The sequence below is a fragment of the Somniosus microcephalus genome, unplaced genomic scaffold (assembly GCF_052327205.1).
Source record: "Somniosus microcephalus isolate GS21.2 unplaced genomic scaffold, FLI_Smic_1.0 unresolved_chr9, whole genome shotgun sequence".
Taxonomy (NCBI): Eukaryota; Metazoa; Chordata; class Chondrichthyes; order Squaliformes; family Somniosidae; genus Somniosus; species Somniosus microcephalus.
Window position 1 is genome coordinate 30,410,544 of NW_028225187.1, and position 19,841 is coordinate 30,430,384.

General features: G+C 41.7%; 2 protein-coding genes across 6 annotated transcripts in view; one reads left to right on the top strand and one right to left on the bottom strand.

The window, feature by feature from the left end:
* The window catches only part of LOC147084992 (Fc receptor-like protein 3), a 405,119-nt gene that overhangs the window by 96,688 nt on the left and 288,590 nt on the right, over window positions 1-19,841 (top strand). The window lies entirely within an intron of this gene.
* The window catches only part of LOC147084994 (Fc receptor-like protein 2), a 37,069-nt gene continuing 29,026 nt past the window's right edge, over window positions 11,799-19,841 (bottom strand). For 4 of the 5 annotated variants that reach the window (XM_085979699.1, XM_085979700.1, XM_085979701.1 and 1 more), the window contains 2 exons: window positions 17,641-17,726; window positions 11,799-16,288 (listed from right to left, as the gene is read on the bottom strand). In XM_085979699.1, the coding sequence (XP_085835825.1) occupies window positions 16,284-16,288; window positions 17,641-17,726 (91 nt within the window). In that variant the 3' untranslated portion in view covers window positions 11,799-16,283. The remainder of the gene's footprint in view (window positions 16,289-17,640; window positions 17,727-19,841) is intronic. The other variant, XR_015075882.1, reaches the window with a different exon arrangement.

A 19,841-nucleotide genomic window follows, 5' to 3' on the forward strand; every position in this document is an offset into this window, starting at 1 on the left:
ATGGTCAATGGTCAATGCAGATGTGTCTGTATTTCATTGTTCAACATGTCGAACCTGGGACTTGTCAAGCTAGGATTCAATAGGGTGAATGATTGAAGCATTCAGTTAGGACAATTCTTTCCAAAAAGTGGGTTTTACGTGCAGTGCAACACATAACTCATGTGGCTTATTATAAGCTCAAGAACAATTTGAGATTAACCACATATTTTAAGCTCTACCTCATTAATCTGTGGAACTAGCTGTGACCAACATGGTCCCACAACTAATGTCAAGTTGTTAAAATAGATGAGATTCTGGCGAAAGAGTCGATGGTACATTAAAGATGCAAACCCTGTTGTTTTTTCCTGTTTGCTGGGCTTGTGATCCAGTGGTTAACAAGCCAATAGAGCGCTGACGTCAGCATCTCACAGGAAGGCAGCCTCAATGTCCTGTAACCATAAAGAGTCACTTCTGTCTAAATTCCAGTAAACAGCATCAGAAATTAATTTTAAAGATCCAGCATTTTAAAATTCCCTGCCAAACACCCTTAAGCCGTCAGTTTAGGTCAAGTAAAATCATAGTAAATTTGTTCTCCTCAGCTTTATTAACTCAAGGGATGTCGTCCCGTTAATGTGTATTTTCTCCCTCACAACAGAAAATAAAATAAGCCCTTCATATAGTGAATCTGCAAAACTGAGTTGAAAAAAAAACTCCTGCCCTCTCTCCCTCTCTCTGTCACTCTCCTTCGTGGACAGCTTCATTGTTACTTTCTTACAATCTCTGTCTATCTGTCTCTCTCTGTCCCTATCTGATTGTATCTCGCTCTGACTCCCTCTCCCGCTCCGCCTCTCTCCCCCTCTCTCTCATTCTCTCTCTCTCTGTGGCAGTTGTTAACAAGAAGCGTGCCTGCCGCACTCGAAATCATCAAGTGCACCAAGTTTATCATCTACCCACAGAACCCACACACTGTAAATCTCACCGCATGTATTAATAGCAATTTGTAAGAGTGAGTCAACTGAGCCAACGCTGAAACTTGATATGAAGCGCATGAATTTTTTTTTTTTAATTAACAAAACGACAACAATAAGAAAAGTGCAAGCAGTTTCTGCAGGTGAGGCTAAATAATTGGTAAAATAATAAATATTGGACCGTTTAGATGTGTCTAAAGTCGGCTGCAACCTTAGATGAGCAGAAAGATCCTGTTAGCCTGACTAATCAAATTTATTTCTGTTGTTCCACTAAATTCTGATTAAAACTGAAGCATGGAAATGACATTTCAATGCAGTATAATTGAATGTTTGAACTTAATAAACTCTGAATATTAATTTAGTGTGATGATCCCTCTCACGGGATGAGTCTTATTAACCTGATTAACGGTCAGGGGTGAGTGGCGTTGATTTTCAAAGGCACTGGATATATTTGAGATTCACCTACAGAAGATCCGAAGGCGACAGATGTGCTTCAATTCGAATGCGGGGGACCTGAGCAGCAGTCCACCTCCCTCTGTGAAGACGCGAGCTTCGGATCAGCTGTTTTCAGTTCTGTTCACCTGAAAAGTGAGATCATAGAATCACATTCAGCCGCTGACTCTGTGCTAATTCTTCAGTACCAAACGCCCGCACACGCAGATCCCGAGTCTGTACTTATGGGGAATGAGGAGACAGCGGCTGGAGCGAGTGCCCCGACAGCAGTCTGCAGCTGTGGGGCTCACTGTCCATGCACCAGGCGACTGCACACTGAGATCACTTTGACTTCTGACCACATTTGAGACAAGAGGAAATTAAACCGTACACGGTGACGAATCCAACCTAACGCTGAAAAGTTAACTGAGCCCTGTCAGTTTTAAAATTAATTTTTATCAGAAGAGAACAGTTGGATTCCAGGCCGGAGTCATCGCTTGAAACTGTTTTCAATATGATTTATTCTAACCGCAGTTTATAACGTTAAAAGAGAGACTGGCCTGCTCTGTGGCCCCAGTTTGAAGGCTTGTTTTTTTCAAGGGCTTAGGGAAGTGGTCACCCCAGCTCTGTGTGTGTGTGGCCTGGTACATCTGTAGAGGGGGAACGGAGGCGAAGTGCTAATACCAGTGAAACATCAGACCACTGAAACTGTTGCACCCTGGCATAATTAACCATTTAAGTCCCGAGAGTTTAATCCAGTCAGTAATGTTTAGCAACTAGGTGATTCGACTCAAATTAATGAAGCCTAAAACCAGGCTTATATGGGGCAACTCCTTGAGCCGCATAGTTCTGTTCCTCTCTGGAGCTCTCTCTAGGTTTCACCTACTGGTGCAGGTCTATGATTGCTGCCTCGACTCTCCCACTGCAGAATGTATGTCATCAGTACTTGACTCCACCACTAGTACAGGTCAGCTTTTAGTAGCTATACTGTCCCCATTGCCCAGATCGCCGATAAATACCAACTCTATACTACTGCAGTGAAATCTATTTAGAATCTCCACAGTTCTATTGGTGTTGGTCTAGAACTTGATGCGACACAGAGGCACTAGATAAGGAACTTTTAATTTACTACTCATGCAGTTAGTAATTACAACATATATAGCCCTAGTGGTGCTGGTCAATGCTCAGTACATTCACAGTCCTTCTGATACAGGTCTATGATTAATGCCTGCAGTGTCCGACTGCTGCATGTCTCTAATCATTATCTATCTATACCGTCCTATTGATGCAGGCCTATGATTAATACCTTATCTGTCATACTGGCTGAGGTATTTTGATGACTGTTTATGTTGTCCTATTGCTGCAGGTTTTTGATTTGTAACTATACTGTCCTTTTGGTATCGGCACATTTTTCAAACTTTATTTCCTACTCATACAGGCCTATGTTTATCAATTACACTGTCCTAATGATACAGGTCTATGGTTAGTACCTGGACTATTTTACTGATACAATTTATGACTGGAACCTAATCTGTCCTATTGGTGCCTGCCTTTGATTATTTGCTATAGTGTCGATGAATAAACAGACAGATACTTAGATAGATGGTAAGACAATCAAAAAGAGATACATCGATATGTAGATAACAACAGACTGAAAATGTTGTATATTACTCAGAAGAAATATAAAGTAAGTATATATTGGAATATGTTAAAGTACAGGTATGACATCCTTTAGAATATTTCCTTAAAAGCACTTGATTAACGACCAATAGATCTATAACCCGAAAAGCCATAGCGACAATCGTGGCAATTGAAGGTCACGTGTCCCTTCTTATGATAAGCTGACGCCCCTTATGTTGTCCTTAATACTTTGATTTCTATTTCACAAACAAGTCTATTATGTGGAACACAAGAGTAACACCCTAATTTCATCAACATTTGTTATTATTTCATCTTAGACCTGTCGATCTATCCATCCATTTATTTACTCAATTATGATTACACGCTTCCAATCCTCAGCTGATGAGCTGACAGTTACCCACACCAATTTATAGGTCACTTTGTCTTTAATATATTGTGGTAGACATTAAACTTTACGTTGAGGCTTACAAATGGGGTTCTGATTGGCCGACCATTAGAGAAACCGCCCACTTTCAATTCACCCTGAATCAATGAAAATGATGATCGAGCTTTTCCATTATAGGTGGCGATTCCAGAACGCAGTTTCACGCTCGGGCGGAAGCTGAAAATGACTTCATTGCTTGATTGCTGCTGTCCTATAGCTATAAATTGGAAGCGTTCATTCCACAAACTGGATTATCAATAATGCAGATTATTGTCATCATACCTTGTGTGTTCGACTGATGAGTAACTTGCACTGAAAGAGAGAAGACAATGTAAAATGTGTTTCATTATCTGAGACCATCTTCAAATTTGACCAAAGCTGCTCATCTGTAAGGCAGCTGAATAGAGGAAATACCCAGGGGGAGAAATTCGAGTTCGGCAGGGACACAAAACAGGCGGTACCACATTTGCTGCTAGTCTATACGTTCTGCCAGGTATTCAGTTCTGTTGATGTAAATGTAAAATATTAATACATCGAATTATGTCAATTGACCATCTCACGAAGAAAGATAAGATGTTTTTATTGTTGAAGATCCTAATGGTCTGAGTACTACATGGGAAAGTTGCTGCCGGATGAAAGGAAACTGACAAAGATTGAAATGAGTCATTGTTCTGAGAGCCAATGAGTGTGTTTGTTCTGTCATGGAGAAGAGAACATTTCTTCAAAATTAGTGATAGTCCATTTAGGATGGAAATCAGGAAGCACCTTTTCATGCATTGTGTATTGAGAAATTGCAACTCACTCCGGTAAGAGCGCTGTGGAATCTGGTGGTAAATTGGAACGGCCAATACGGCGATCAAGATATATTTTAGTTAAAAAAAGAAAGACTTGCATTTTTAGAGCGCCATTCACAACCTCAGGACTTCCCAAAGCGCTTTGCAGCCAGTGGAGTACTTTTGAAGTGTAGTCACTGTAGGAAGAGTAGCAGTCAATTTTCACACAGTGATGATGATAATGACCAGATAATCTGTTTATGTTATGTTGACTGAAGGACAAATATTGCCCAGGGCACCGGGGATAATCTCCCCGACGGGGCCTCGCTTTAACGTATCATCCGAAAGACGGCACCTCTGAAAATGCTGCACTCCCACAGCACTGCACTGGAGTTTGATCCCAGATTTTTTGCCCAAATCTCTGGAGTGCGACTTGAATGCACGAGCCTTCTGACTCAGAGTCGAGCATGCTGCTCACTGAGCCACGGCTGACACTAGTTGAGTGAGGGCAACAATGTATATTGAGCAAAAGGGGGTCATTGGAGTTGAGGTACAGATCACCCATTGTATAATTGAATGAAAAATCAGCAGCCTCGAAGGGCTGAATGGGCTACTCCATTTCAAATGTTTCTATCATCATTTAAATCATCTTTAGCCTAATCAGCATCACAAGTTTTGACTGGGTGGCAAATGTTGCTCGTGAAGACAGTGCATGATCAAGCAGCTGGCTGCAGAAATATTTTATCACGCCTCAGACCAGAGGAATCACACTACTAAGGCAACGCCTAATGCTGCAACCTTTTCAAAAATAATTGCAAAAAGGTCAATGATCAATGCAGATGTGTGTGTATTTCATTGTTTAGCATGTAGAACCTGGGCCTTTTGTCCAGCTAGGATTCAATGAGGTGAATGATTCAAGTATTTAATTTGGCCAATTATTTTCACAAGGTGGATTTTATGTGCTGTGCAACAAATAAAACATGGGGGCGATTATAAGGCCAAGAACAGACAAGTTAAGAATTACTTATCATCATTTAAGATTTACCGCATTAAGCTGTGGAACTAGCTGTGGCTGACATGGTCCCACAACTAATGTCATGTTATTAAAATAGATGAGGTTCTGCTAAAAGAGCCTGTGGTACACTAAAGATGCAAACCCCGTTATTTGTTCCTGTTTTCATCTCTTGTGGTGCATTGGCTAAACAGACAACAGAGCGCTGACATCAGCATCTCACAGCAAGGCAGTCTCAATGACATTTGACCGTAAGGAATCACTCCAGTCTAAATGCCAGTAAATTGCATCAGACATTAACATTAAAGATCTACAATTATAAATTTCGTTGCCAAAAGCCTTGAAGCCGTCAGTTTAGTTCAAGCTAAATCAAAGTAACTGTTATCTCTTCAGCTTTGTTAACTCCAGGTTTGGCAGCATATATTAAATGAGCCTGAAATTCAAAATGGTGCCTGGTATGTTGCTCTCCCTTACACCAGTAATTTAAAAAATATAATCATAATGTTTGCTCATAGGTGAGTGAAAAAAAACTAATGCTCTCGCTCTGTCCCTATCTGTGTGTCTCTCGCTCTGCCTCTCTCTCTTTCGCTCTCTCTCACGGAATCTTTAGCCCACCGCCTCCCTGAATGTTTGCCTTCTGCTTGTCTGTCTCTGGCTCTCTCTGTCTGTCCCTTGCTGAATCTTTCTCTGTCACACTTTCCCGGTCTTCATCTGTTTGCCTCTATAACTCTCGGTCTCACTCTCTCTCTGACTTGCCTTATATGTCAGTGTAACTGTCTGCATGTCACTCTCTGTTGCTCTCTCTCTGTCTATTTGACGCTCTCTCTCTCTCATTGGCTATCTGTGCCACTGCATGTTGTTCCATTCTACCTGTGTGTTTAACTATGTGTCTGTACCTCCTTGTCTCTCCCTCATGTTCTCTCTCTCTCTCTGCCTCTTTTTGTGTGTCTCTCTCTCTCAGTCATCTGTGTCTATGACTTGAGGTATCTCTGTGACTCTGTCTCTCTCGTGTGTTAATCTTCCTCTTTCACTCTGACTCATTGACTCCATCTCTCTCTCTTTGACTCTATCTCTGTCTCGGTCTCTCTCTGCATTTTTCGTTATCTGCTTGTGTGTGTGTGTTTGTGTCTGTGTGAAAGTTTGTCCCTCTCTATCTCTCTATAAATCTATCTTTATCCCAGTCTCTCTATAGCAGATGTTAAACAAGAAGCCAGCCTGTGCCACACAAAACCATGAAGCAATGCTTTAGACCAAGATTAACAGCTAGCCACAGAAACCTAGCACTGCAAAGCTCACCGCATTTATTAATAGCATTTAGTAAGAGTGAAACAAATGGGACAATGCCGACACTTCATATGAAGTGCATAAGCTGTTAATTCCTACTTATAAACAAAACTAAAAAAATTAGACATTTGAAAGCTGTTTCTGCAGGTGAGGCTAAATAATTGGTAAAGCAAAAATATTATGCTGTTTAGAAGCAACCTGTTATAGTAAAGTGGATCTCTTTAGATGAGCAGAAAGATCCTGTTACCCTGATGAATCAAACCCAGTATTGTTGCACTAAATTCAGATTAAAATTGAAACATAGTAAGGACATTTCAACGCATTTTAAATAAATGTCTTACTTTCAGAAACTGTCAATATCAATTTAGTGCGTCGCTGCCCTTTACAGAATGAGCCTTATTAATCTGATTGTGGGTCCGGGGTGAATGACGCAGATTTTCAAAGGCACTAGTGATATTTGAGATTCCCTTACAGAGGATCAGAAGGCGACAGATGTTCTTCATTTAGAAAGCGGGGGCTCCAAGCAGAAGCTCCATTCCATCTGTGAAACCGCTCGCTTCGGTTCAGCTGTTTTCAGTTCATTTTAACTGAAAAGTGAGGTCATAGAATCATACAGCACAAAAGGAGGCCATTCGGCCCTTGGTGCCTGTGCCGGATCTTCGAAAGCACTTGCTAACTGATCCCACTCCCCTGCCCTTTCCCCAAATCATTGCATTTTTCCACTTTGCAGACAGTCACTCGCCTTCGAGAGAGCCAAGCCAATTTTTAAGAACTCATGGATCATATTTTTTTTTTTTCAATGCAGCCTCTATTTAGTCAGGTGTGGGTGAACATTTGCACTGAGAGCCAGAACAGATCGATTCCGTCAAACACAGAACAATCTATTCCCAAGCGCATTGCTCCGCTTCCCACTCCTGTTCCCGACAAATGTACCCGCCCACATTCAGCCGATGACACTGTTCTACTTCTTCAGTACCAAACGCCCACACGCGCAGATCCCGAGTCTGTACTTATGGGGAATGAGGAGACAGCGGCTGGAGCGAGTTCCACGAGAGCAGTCTGCAGCTGTGGAGCTCACTGCCCATGCACCACGCGACTGCGCACTGAGATCAGTGTGACTTCTGACCACATTGGAGAAAAGGGGAACTTAAACCGTGATGACGAGTTCACCCTAACGTTGAAACGTGAAATTAGCCCTGGCAGTTTTAAAATACATTCTTATCAGAAGCGAACAGTTGGAATACAGGCCGGAGACATCTCTGGAAACTGTTTTGAACATGATTTATTGTAAGCGCATCTTGTACCGTTAACACATAGACTGGACTGATCTGTGGCCCCAGGCTGAAGGCTTGTTATTTTCACGGGTTTACGGAAGCGGTCAGACCCGCTCTGTGTGTGTGGCCTGGCACAACGGTTGAGAGGGAACCGAGGTGAAGGGCTGCAACTAATGTGAGCTGTGACCACTGAACGTGTTTCACACTGGCACCATTAACCATTAAAGTCCCGAGAGTTTAACCCGGTGTTTTACAAAGAGGCGATTCAACTCACAAATTACTGAAGCCTAAACACAGGCTTATCCAGTGTATCTGCTTTAGCTGCCCAATCTCGTCCCAGCATCTGGCTCACTCCAGGTAACCGTTAACTTGGCTCTACAGAGCCAATATTCTAATTATAATTTAACGTTAATTTTTGCACTCTAGATAAGTTTAGCCATTTAATTGCAGACATGCAGGGCAATGGAATATCTTACACATTCAGTGCTGACTGTGTTTAAAAAATGTGTCCATTCAAGTTGTTATTGTGGTGGTGTAACATTCTAATTACTGAGTATGTGTTGTCACAGAAATCACAGAAACCCCACAGTGCAGATAGAGGCCATTTCGGCCCATCGAGCCTGCACTGACACATATCCCACCCGATCCCCGTAACCCCTACACCAACACATGTCCCACCCGATCCCTGTAACCCCACGTATTTAATCCCCCTAACACTAAGGGTCAATTTATCATAGCCAATCAACCTAACCCGCACATCTTTGGACTGTGGGAGGACACTGGAGCACCCGGAGAAAACCCACGCAAACACGGGAAGAATGTTTTCTCCGGGTGCTCCGGTTTCCTCCCACAGTCCAAAGATGTGCGGGTTAGGTTGATTGGCTATGATAAATTGACCCTTAGTGTTAGGGGGATTAAATACGTGGGGTTACAGGGATAGGGTGGGATATGTGTTGGTGTAGGGGTTACAGGGATCGGGTGGGATATGTGTCGGTGCAGGCTCGATGGGCCGAAATGGCCTCTATCTGCACTGTGGGGTTTCTGTGATTTCTGTGAATGTGCAAACTCCACACAGACAGTCGCCCGAGGCCGGATTCGAACCCGGGTCTTTGGCGCTGTGAGGCAACAGTGCTAACCACTATGCCACCGTGCTGTATGAATCTATTAACCATATCAGTGTCCTACTGGCACGGGTATATAATTTTATAGAAGCATGGGATAGTACAGCACAGAAGGAGGCCATTCGGTCCATCGAATCTGCACCGGCTCTTTCAAGGTACCACAGCACCGCTTATGCCCCATATCCCTGAAGTTTGTTTCTCCTACCAGTATTTATCCAATTCCCTATTGAAGGCTGCTATTGAATCTGCATCCACCACTCTATTGGGCAATGAATTCAATATCATAACCACTCGTTGCATTAAAATAATTTTTCCTTATGTCGCGTCTGTTTTTATGCCAATCAACTTAATTCTCTCCCCCCTGGTTATCGATCCTTCAGTCATTGGAAAGATTTTCAATTATTTAATCTACATAAACATTTCATGATTTTAAATACCTTTATCAAATCTCCTCTTAGCCTTTTCTGCTCTAAGGAGAACAACCCCAGCTACTGTAGTCTATCCACGTAACTGTAAACCCTGATCCCGGGAACCATTCTAATAAATCTCTTCTGCACCCTCTCTAAATTGCCCTATAAGTTTGGGTACAGTCCCAATATTGACCCTCTCCGCTGCATCTCTATTAGTTCCTGCTCTCATACTGGCATCAACCCTGTCCATTGCTGGTTCTCAAATTATACTTCAGATGTCCAAGTCTTTGGATGTTGGTAATAACTTTCATCCCCAACCTGCCTGCAAGTCATTCACACCATCAGCTTCTATTTTATTTTGATAATTCGTGTCCCTGAGCAGGCTGGCTGTGAATCAATAATTGTACTCCTGTCCCAAGCATTACCAGAATATCGGTTGTCTAACAACAATCTAAATAGTAATGATTATAACACTTACTCAGTTTTGTTATCCTGTATTTAAAAAGTTATATTTTTACTAATATGTTATAAACCAATTAAATCTTGTCCATGTCGCTTTGTCTGGATTTTAACTGCAAAGGATAATACCATTGTTCCAGTCTGTAAAATGCAGTCTGTCAGCGAATCTTCAGTTCTCCTCGACATTCAGTCACAAAATACTATCCTCCCCAGTCTTTCTTCAAGGCACTAAAATGCCATGTGTCGAGCACCAATCCTGCCTGCCTCAGTCTGTGGCGAAACTATTATGCTGTGAATCATTTACACCACATCAAACTGTGAGTAGCTTTTAAATATGCTTCAATATCATTGTCCTCACTAATCAATGATGCTGCCTGCACTTATGCTGTCATCCATCTGAAATTGTAAACTAGGAGGAGGGGTGGGCTCTGATGAGGATGTCAGGAGGCTACAGTGCGATTTGGACAGGTTGGGGGAATGGGCGGATACGTGGCAGATGCACTATAATGTGGATAAATGCGAGGTTATCCACTTTGGGGGTAAAAACAGGAGGGTGGATTATTATCTAAATGGCAATAGATTGGGAGATGGGGAAGTGCAGAGGGACCTGGGTGTTCTTGTGCACCAGTCACTGAAGGAGAGCATGCAGGTGCAACAGGCAATTAAGAAGGCAAATGGTATGTTGGCCTTCATATCAAGGGGGTTCGAGTATAGGAATAGGGATACCTTACTACAGCTGTACAAGGTGCTGGTGAGACCGCATCTGGAGTATTGTGTACAGTTTTGGTCGCCCCATCTGCGGAAGGATGTTCTTGCCATGGAAAGAGTGCAGCGGCGATTCACCAGGCTGATACCTGGAATGGCGGGAATGACCTACGAGGGGAGATTGAATAGTTTGGGCTTGTACTCACTGGAGTTTAGAAGGTTGAGAGGGGATCTCATCGAAACATATAAAATTATGGCAGGCCTGGACAGGCTGAATTCAGAGAGAATGTTTCCAATGGCAGGGGAGCACAGAACCAGGGGCCACAGTCTAAAAATAGCGGGCAAATCATTTAAAACAGAGATGAGGAAGAATTTCTTCACTCAAAGAGTGGTGAGCCTGTGGAATTCCCTGCCACAGAGGGCTGTGAAGGCTAATTCAATAAATATTTTCAAGAGAGAATTGGATATATTTCTGAAGGCTAAGGGGATTAAGGGTTACGGAGAAAAGGCGGGGACGGGGTACTGAACTGGTAAGATCAGCTATGATCTCAGACGAAGATCAGCCATGATCTCATTGAATGGCGGAGCAGGCTCGAAGGGCCGAATGGCCTACTCCTGTTCCTATCTCTATGTTTACCCAATGTATCAGTAAATTACCTGTACCGCTGTCGACTTCCTTTAAGTCACATACTGTGCTTGGACTAACTGCAGCAACATTTTCATACACAGCAGCGTTAAACATGCAAGAGTCCCCCCCTCCACCCCTCCATCACTTTCAGTGAGTCAAGTCACGGGTGATACAGGTCAGGTTAATAAACAAGTGTATCAGACCCGGCGCTCATGTTCAAACTATCCAACACGGCATCTCCACACTCAGATTTATTTCAAAAATTCGCACTTCTTCACCCTTTCAACCAGAGATTCGTCCCCTTCCCCAGTCTGTTCAACAATAACCAACGTAGCTATTTCATGTTCAGGCTTACTAATAGTTAATCATTCATCTAATTAGTTATCTTATAAGAAAGACGATTCATGTTACAGATCAGTCAGAATATTCCCTTCCTAAGATATTGATTACACCTGCCATTGAAAAGCAGAATGCGCTCAGTACTGTGTTGTTCATTCAGTAATAGGGAACAGACTTCAGACGGGTACGTTACCAAAATTCCTGATCATATGTGTTGCAATAGTAATTGCGATTATTTTTATATTGGAAGAGCCCACTGTGCTTACAATCAGCCAATCAGTTTTCTCCGAATGCCATGAGAAATGTTCGAATATCCCGTCACTGAAAGAGGGCAGCCAGCAGAGAATCATTCCGGTTAAAATTATGTATTCAGCTGCCAAAATAGAGTGCCAAGTTTACATAAAGCCAATCAGCTATTACGTGAAAATATCGAGGCCCGAACCTAACTGATCAGGAGCTGAAATGATACAGCCAAGTTAAAATCGGCCAATCGGTGTGCTCCAACGTCAATATGTTATATTCAAGGAAACATAGCACTGAAATAAATTGTCCTGCAGAGAATTATTAGGGTAACAAATATTCGGAATGCTTCAGAAAGAATAGCTTCAGGGCTGTAGAGAGGGCTTTAAACTAATAAGTGGTGGGGGGGAGGAGGGAGGTTTCTAGAGAGCAAATAATAAAAATGACAACGGAGAAGGTCATAGACCTAGGTAACAGTAGGGGAATTAAAAATCAGAGCGTGTCAGGAAGGGACAGAAGGTATGGAGTAAAATGTAAAGTAGTAAAAGGGGAAAAAGCAAGGACTAAGTATACAAAACATATTTGAATGTTCTTTATCTGAATGCATGTAGCATTCGTAACGCAATGGACGAGTTAACGGCACAAATAACTACATATGGGTATGATCTTGTGGCCATTAGAGAAACATGGCTGCAGGTTGACCATGACTGGGAATTAAACATACCAGGGTATTTAACAATCAGAAAGGACAGGCAGGAAGGAAGGGGATGTGAGGTGGCTATGTTAATAAAGGAAGGAATCACTAATACAGAGAAATGATATTGGGTCAAAGGATCAGGATTGTGAGATACAGTTTGGGTGGAGATAAGGAATAATAAGGGGAAGAAAACACTAGTGGGCGTAGTCTATAGGCTTCCTAAAAGTTGCAAATCTGTTGGACGGAGTATTAATCAGGAAATAGTTGGGGCTTGGAATAAGGGAACAGCTATAATTATGGGGGATTCTAACTATCATATTAACTGGACAAATCAAATTGGGCAGGGCAGCCTTGAGGAAGAGTTTATTGAGTGCATTAGGGATGGGTTTCTTGAGCAGTATGCAACTGAACCGACCAGGGGGCAAGCAACCTTATATCTGGTCCTGTTTAATGAGTCAGGATTAATTAAAAATGTCCTAGTAAAGGATCCCCTTGTAATGAGTGACCATAACATGGTTGAATTCCATATTCAATTAGAGGGCGAGAAGGTTGGATCTCAAACAAGCGTACTGAGCTTGAATTAAGGAGACTATGAAGTTATGAGTGCGGAATTGATTAGAGTGGACTGGGAAAATAGATTAAAGGGTAAGACGGTACATGACCAGTGGTGTACATTTAAGGAGTTATTTTACAACTTTCAAAAAATATATATTCCACTGAGGAAAAAAGGGTGTAAAAGAAATGACAGCCATCCGTGGCTAAGTAAAGTAATTAAGTAAAGTATCCATCTAAAAACAAGGGCATATAAGGTAGCCAAATCTAGTGGGAGGATAGAAGATTGTGAAGCCTTCAAAAGACAGTAAAAAGTATCTAAAAAATTGATTAAGAAAGGGAAGATAGATTATGAAAGTAAATTAAATAAAATATAAAAACAGATAGCAAGAGTTTCTATAGTTATATAAAAAGTTAAAGGGTGGTTAAAGTAAATGTTGGTCCCTTAGAGGATGAGACAGGGATATTAATGGTGGGAAACATGGAGATGGTAAAAACGCTGAACAAATATTTTGTTTCAATCTTTATGGAAGAGGACACTAGGAATATCCCTACACTGGACAAACAGGGGGCTCTAGGGGGGGAGGAGCTAAATACGATTAAAATCAATAAGGAATTGGTACTCGGTAAAATAATGGGACTCAAGGCGGATAAATCCCCTGGACCTGATGGCTTACATCCTAGGGTCTTGAGGGAAGTGGCGGTAGGGGTTGTGGATGCATTGGTAATAATTTTCCAAAACTCCCTGTATTCAAAGGTCCCGGCAGATTGGAAAACTGCTAATGTAACACCCTTATTTAAAAAGGGTAGTAGGCAGAAGGCTGGAAACTATAGACCAGTTAGCCCAACATCTGTGGTTGGTAAAATTTTGGAGTCCATTAATAAGGAGACAGTAACGGGACATTTGGATAAACATAATTTAATAGGACAAAGTCAGCATGCTTTTATGAAGGGGAAGTCATGTTTGACAAATTTGCTTGAGTTTTTTGAGGACGTAACATACAGGGTGATTAAAGGGGAACCAGTGGACGTAGTGTATTTAGACTTCCAAAAGGCAATTGACAAGGTGCCACACAAAAGATTTTTGCTCAAGATAAAAAATCATGGAATTGGGGTAATAGTCTGGCATGGGTGGAGGATTGGTTATCTAACAGAAAGCAGAGAGTTGGGATAAATGGTTAATTCTCAGACTGGCAATCAGTAACTAGTGGTGTTCAGCAGGGGTCGGTGCTGGGTCCTCAACTCTTTACAATCTATATTAACGATTTGGAGGAGGGGACCGAGTGTAACATATCAAAGTTTGCAGAAGATGTAAAGATGGGAGGGAAAGTAGTGAGTGTGGAGGACATAAAAAACCTGCAAAGGGACATAGACAGGCTAATAAGTGGGCAGAGATTTGGCAGATGGAATACAATACTGGAAAGTGTGAGGTTATGCACTTTGGCAGGAAAAATCATAGAGCAAGTTATTATCTTAATGGCAAGAAACTGGAAAGTACTGCAGTACAAAGGGAACTGGGGGTCCTGGTGCACGAAACTCCAAATGTTAGTATGCAGGTGCAGCAGATGATCATGGAATTGGGGAAATAGTCTGGCATGGGTGGCCAATGGAATGTTGGCCTTTATTGCTAGGGGGATAAAATATAAGAACAGGGAGGTATTGCTGCAGTTATGCACGGTATTGGTGAGACCGCACCTGGAATACTGCATACAGTTTTGGTGTCGATACTTAAGAAAATACATACTTGCTCTCGAGGCAGTACAAAGAAGGTTCACTCGGTTAATCCCGGGGATGAGGGGGTGGACATATGAGGGGTGGTTGAGTATATTGGGACTCTACTCATTTGAGTTCAGAAGAATGAGTGGCGATCTTATTGAAACATATAAGATTGTGAAGGGGCTTGATCGGGTGGATGCGGTGAGGATGTTCCCAATGATGGGTGAAACTAGAACTAGGGGGCATAATCTTAGAATAAGAAACTGCACTTTCAAAACTGAGATGAGGAGAAACTTCTTCACACAGAGGGTAGTAGGTCTGTGGAACTTGCTGCCCCAGAAAGCTGTGGAAGCTACATCATTAAATAAATTTAAAACAGGAATAGACAGTTTCCTAGAAGTAAAGGGAATTAGGGGTTACGGGGAGCGGGCAGGAAATTGGACATGAGTCTAGGTTCGGATCGGTCATGGCTCTGTGGGTGGCGGAGTGGGCCCAGGGACCGTGTAGCCTGGTCCTGCTCCTACTTCTTGTGTTCTAATTCTGTGCTACATTTCAGGAGATGGTTCTATTCACAGGAATTAGTGGAGACCTCGGGAACAGGCTGCCAGCTAGGTGTCCTTCAAGAGTAAATTGGGCCTGTTGCTGGCTGGGGTGGAGGTCACCTTTTACAGAAGGTAAGTACTGTAGGAATAACATGGACAGAGTGCTCTCCTGGACGAGTTTCGATCGCCTAGATAGGTCGGAGAGGAATTTCCCAGATTTTTTCTCCCAAATTGGCCATTGGGTTTTTTATCTGGTTTTTCTCCTCTCCTGGGAGATCACATAGGTTCGGGTGGGATGGAGAGTGGAAGTAGATTTGAGGTTAGGATCAGATCAACCATGATCTAATTCAATGGCAGAGCAGGCTCGAGGGGCCGATTGGCCTACTCCTGCTCCTATTTCTTATGTTCTTATGAATAAGGCTTACACATGAAACTGTCCAGAACCTAATCCAATTCTTCAGTAGCTGAAATGATACATCCAGGTTTATAAGCAGACAATTAGTACCAATACAGAAACTCCAGGCGAAATCAATCAATCAGAAGATGTCCCGAAACATCTGGGAGGTAAGCAGTTATTAATCTGGCGTATACAAGCGAAATGTCCAAGCGATCGAAAGTCATTTAGGTCAGAATGAAAATATTTCAGGCACAGTCAGGAAGCTAGTTTACCAAAAGTTTCATTAGATCATTGGCCTCATGGCATCTACATCCAGAAACAGATGCTGAAGTTATTCAACTTGGGCCCCTTATTCTCTGTGATGAGGCATCAACAGCTGTATACAGCAATGAAATGAATCAGGTTCTGTACATAGAGGCTCTTGTGAAGAAAAATCCAAATCGTGGTTGAATCGTGACGATTGACAGTTTTTGCTTTGAATGAACATCACGAACTGAGGTGCTCCCCAGCAATATTGTTCTTTAGTCACTTGTAGGAATAACATGCTTGCTTCAACTATTGCCTTCAGAATTTTCTGTAGATTCCTGTAGACTCCGAACATCTGTATTTATCTTCTTGGTGCTCAGGCTCTCGATTGCCTTCCAGTTGCTGATGATTCATGTCACATGAGCCTCGTTACAGTCAGAAGATTCAAACTTTCCATGAAAGGAAATTAACATTCTATCAATGCAAAATTCTCTATTGTATTGCACATTTTGAGTCCATTTCTGTTACTCGTTTGATATGTTTTCACAAGGAATTAATTATCAGATCGAATATAAAGATTAAGAAAAAGATATCTAAGGACAGTAAGATCACTTTTATTTCGTTCGACCGAGTGGTGGAGAAGGAAATCCATCTCGGCTCTTAAGAGTATCCAAGTAAATTAACTGCAATATTAGTATAATTTAACTTTCTGATTCTTTACATAAGGCACAATTTTATTCTGTAGAGAGCCATCATATTTCACTCAGGATTTACACAGTTTCGCAAGCAACAGGTGTCCATAAGAGTACGACTGTAATATCAGAGATTAATGACGGTTTAGAGAAAGAGATAGGGAGTAGAGATTTTAGACAGAGGTAGAGATAGAGACAGAGATAGTGATAGTGATAGAGATAAAGATAGAGATAGAATATAGAGAAAGAGGGATATAAATCGAAATAGATATTGATAGGCACAGAGGCAGAGAGATGATTGAGACGGACATAAATTTGGAGTTACTGGTAGACAAATAACTAGAGCCAGTGATAGAGATACTAATAAATTATTTGATACAAATAGAGGTGCATAAACATATAGAAAGAGTCTGGCATAGACGTAGAGATAGGGGAGCTAGAGATCGATATCTAAATGGACATAGACAGAGAGAGATAGAGTTGTAACCAGCAAGACAGAGTGATCAATAGAGATAGATACAAATAGATAGATAGAGAGAGAGATGGAGCGATGGAAAGCGAGATAAATGTAAAGAAATATAGTGAGGCATGATGATAGATTGCGAGAGACTGGGATATACGTAGAGATAGAGAGATGGAGGTGGATAAAGAAGTAGAGATATAAAGATAGAGCTAGACATAGATATGGAGATAGGTAAAGACTGATTGATGGAGGTGGACATAGAGATCAACATAGAGTTCGAGATAGGAATAGACATAGAGAGAGACATAGACATAGACACAGATATAGATGTAGACCAGCCACTGACATAGACTTTGAGATAATGTTAGAGATATAATAGGTCAATATCCAGACAGTGAAGAAGAAAACCTAACGCTAGATTGTGCTGAGTGTACGCAGAGAAGGAAATAGAAACTCTATGTGGTTTTTCCCAATGTCTCGTCGTAACGTTGGTGGAATTTCCGTGGAAAACTTGCAGAAAGGGTGATCTCTCTGGAGTTGTAGCCTAACTTCTGCCGAAGTGATAACGATATTGGAGAGAACTTCCGATGGAAATGTTACCCCAAACAATCTACGGTTCATCACATGCTGATCAGGTTGAACTTACCGGTGCTTTGAGCTGATCGCACACCTGCAGACTCGGAATTGCCTGCAGAATTCTCTTCACTTGGAGGTCTGTTTCTAGTTGCCTCCCTAAGTGCGGAAATGTTCACAGAGATTAAAGTTTAACAATAATCGTGGACAACGGAAATGTTACTTTCAAATAAGATGAAATAGTAGAATAAATATCAAAAACAAGCAAGCAGTTTACAAGAGACATAACCTTAAACTTGCAAGTCCACATCCATTGGACCAGTTGAAGAAGCTCAAGGTAGACAGGTTGCCGATCCGTGGCACTTTCCTCCCCAGGGGTCTAACGTCGTTCTCTCAGCAGATCCTGAATTACCTCAGATATTTTCCAGATTTCCCTTATCATGACTCACTTCAGTAGAAATTGGTCCTTGAAGACACCGCAAAGCGAAATGTAGCGAATCGGCTGTCCATTTAGAAATCCTCTAGATCATTTTTGATCCATTGAAATTTATGGAAAATAAAATCGGTCGAGTCCAAAATGTGCAATAGATTCGTTAGTGCTCGCTGTGTGCTGCGGCCCCAAATTAAGTTATACTGATTATGGTTGAAGATTGTAACGTAGTAAGAGTGTCTCCTGGCGGGGGGTATATGATCCACATTACTGCTGGGCAGTAAGAAACAGCACTCGCCGGATTTTCATAGCTTCGAAATTGTTTCACAGGATAATCGGGCGCAATCTCAATTGGACGGCTGACCAGAAATGGCAGTTTATGCCCGAGCGGCAAGTTGGAAATTTGAAGTTAATATTCACTTTTACCGTCCAGCAGAATATGGGTGGTAAAGGCTCAGCCGCTCGTCTTACACTCCAGCCGAATTTGGAAATGGAAAGTAGGCTGTGTGTAAAACTGGCCGGCCATCCCTTACCACCTGCTTTCAACTCCATTGGAAAAGCAAATTTGACCCATTGTGTCCTAAATGGAAGGGAGGATTCAATACCAAATAAAAGGAAGAATGTATCATTGATATTTGGGTATCAGTTTAAAAAAAAAAGTGGGTGCAGTGTTGAAAGTGAATTAGGAACTGTAGAGAATGTTGAGATATATCACCACCGTGTAACTTATAAATCACGGGAGATAACCTTAAAATTATAGTTGGTATTGGAGCATGTCCTTTGTTAAAAACATTTTTTCTATGATTTTTGTGCTAAAAATCACGTTGGAGGAAATCAAAGAGGAACCTGGTGGAGAGGTTCACACATCATTTACAGAACAGGCAGGATTTTCCTTGCACGCAGCTTAATGGAACAGGGAGCAAGTGGTTCTGCTTTCGGCAAGAGCTCCTTCCCAACCAAGCTTCCTTTCTGTGTTCTGCCCAGCAGATGTCCCACATCTGGCGCAGGGAGTACAGTGCTGGTATCATTTTAATAAAATAAACATTGATTCTTTTGTTGAATATAAAGGGCGTGTCACGAGCTTACATTCAAAACCAGGGCGATAGAGCCTTGAAAGGAGTTGGAGTATTGTGATAAAATTCAGTCTTGAAAGAATAATGCGAAGTTTAGCAATAATTATTTATGATTAAGAGGTTTTTGGGAAATGTGCATACAGATGTGTTTTATATGTGTTTATATCAAGCGGTTCTGCGTTCAGCAAGGGATACCTTCCAACTGAACATACGTTATGCTGTCAGCCCAGCAGATGTCCCACATCTGGCGCAGTGAGTACAGTGTTGATATCATTTTTATAAGAGAAACATATTAGACTCTTGATGAATGTAAAGGCAGGATCATTAGATTAGTTCCAAAACCAAGGGGACAGAGTGATGAAAGGAGTTGGAGTATTTTGAAAAAATTAGTCTTGAAAGAAGAATGAGAAGTTTTTTGAAATATTATTTATGATTATGACAGGATGGTGGAATGTGCTTAGAGATGCGTTTTAATACCGAAGCTCAAGAAGAGTGCCACAGTTACAAATTGAGGGCCACAGAAATCAAGAAAGATAACCGTAAATTTATAATTGGTATTGATGCAAGTTCATGGGGTATCAATGATTTTTCCTGCCATTTGTTTGTTAAGAATCATGTTGAAGGAATGCAAAGATGAGAATATGGTGGAGAGGTTAACACATCTTTTACAGAACATGCAGGATTTTCCTTTCACGGTACTTAATGGAACAGAAATCAAGCGTTTCTGCTTTCAGCAAGAGATCATTCCGACCAGATCTTCCTTTCTGTGCT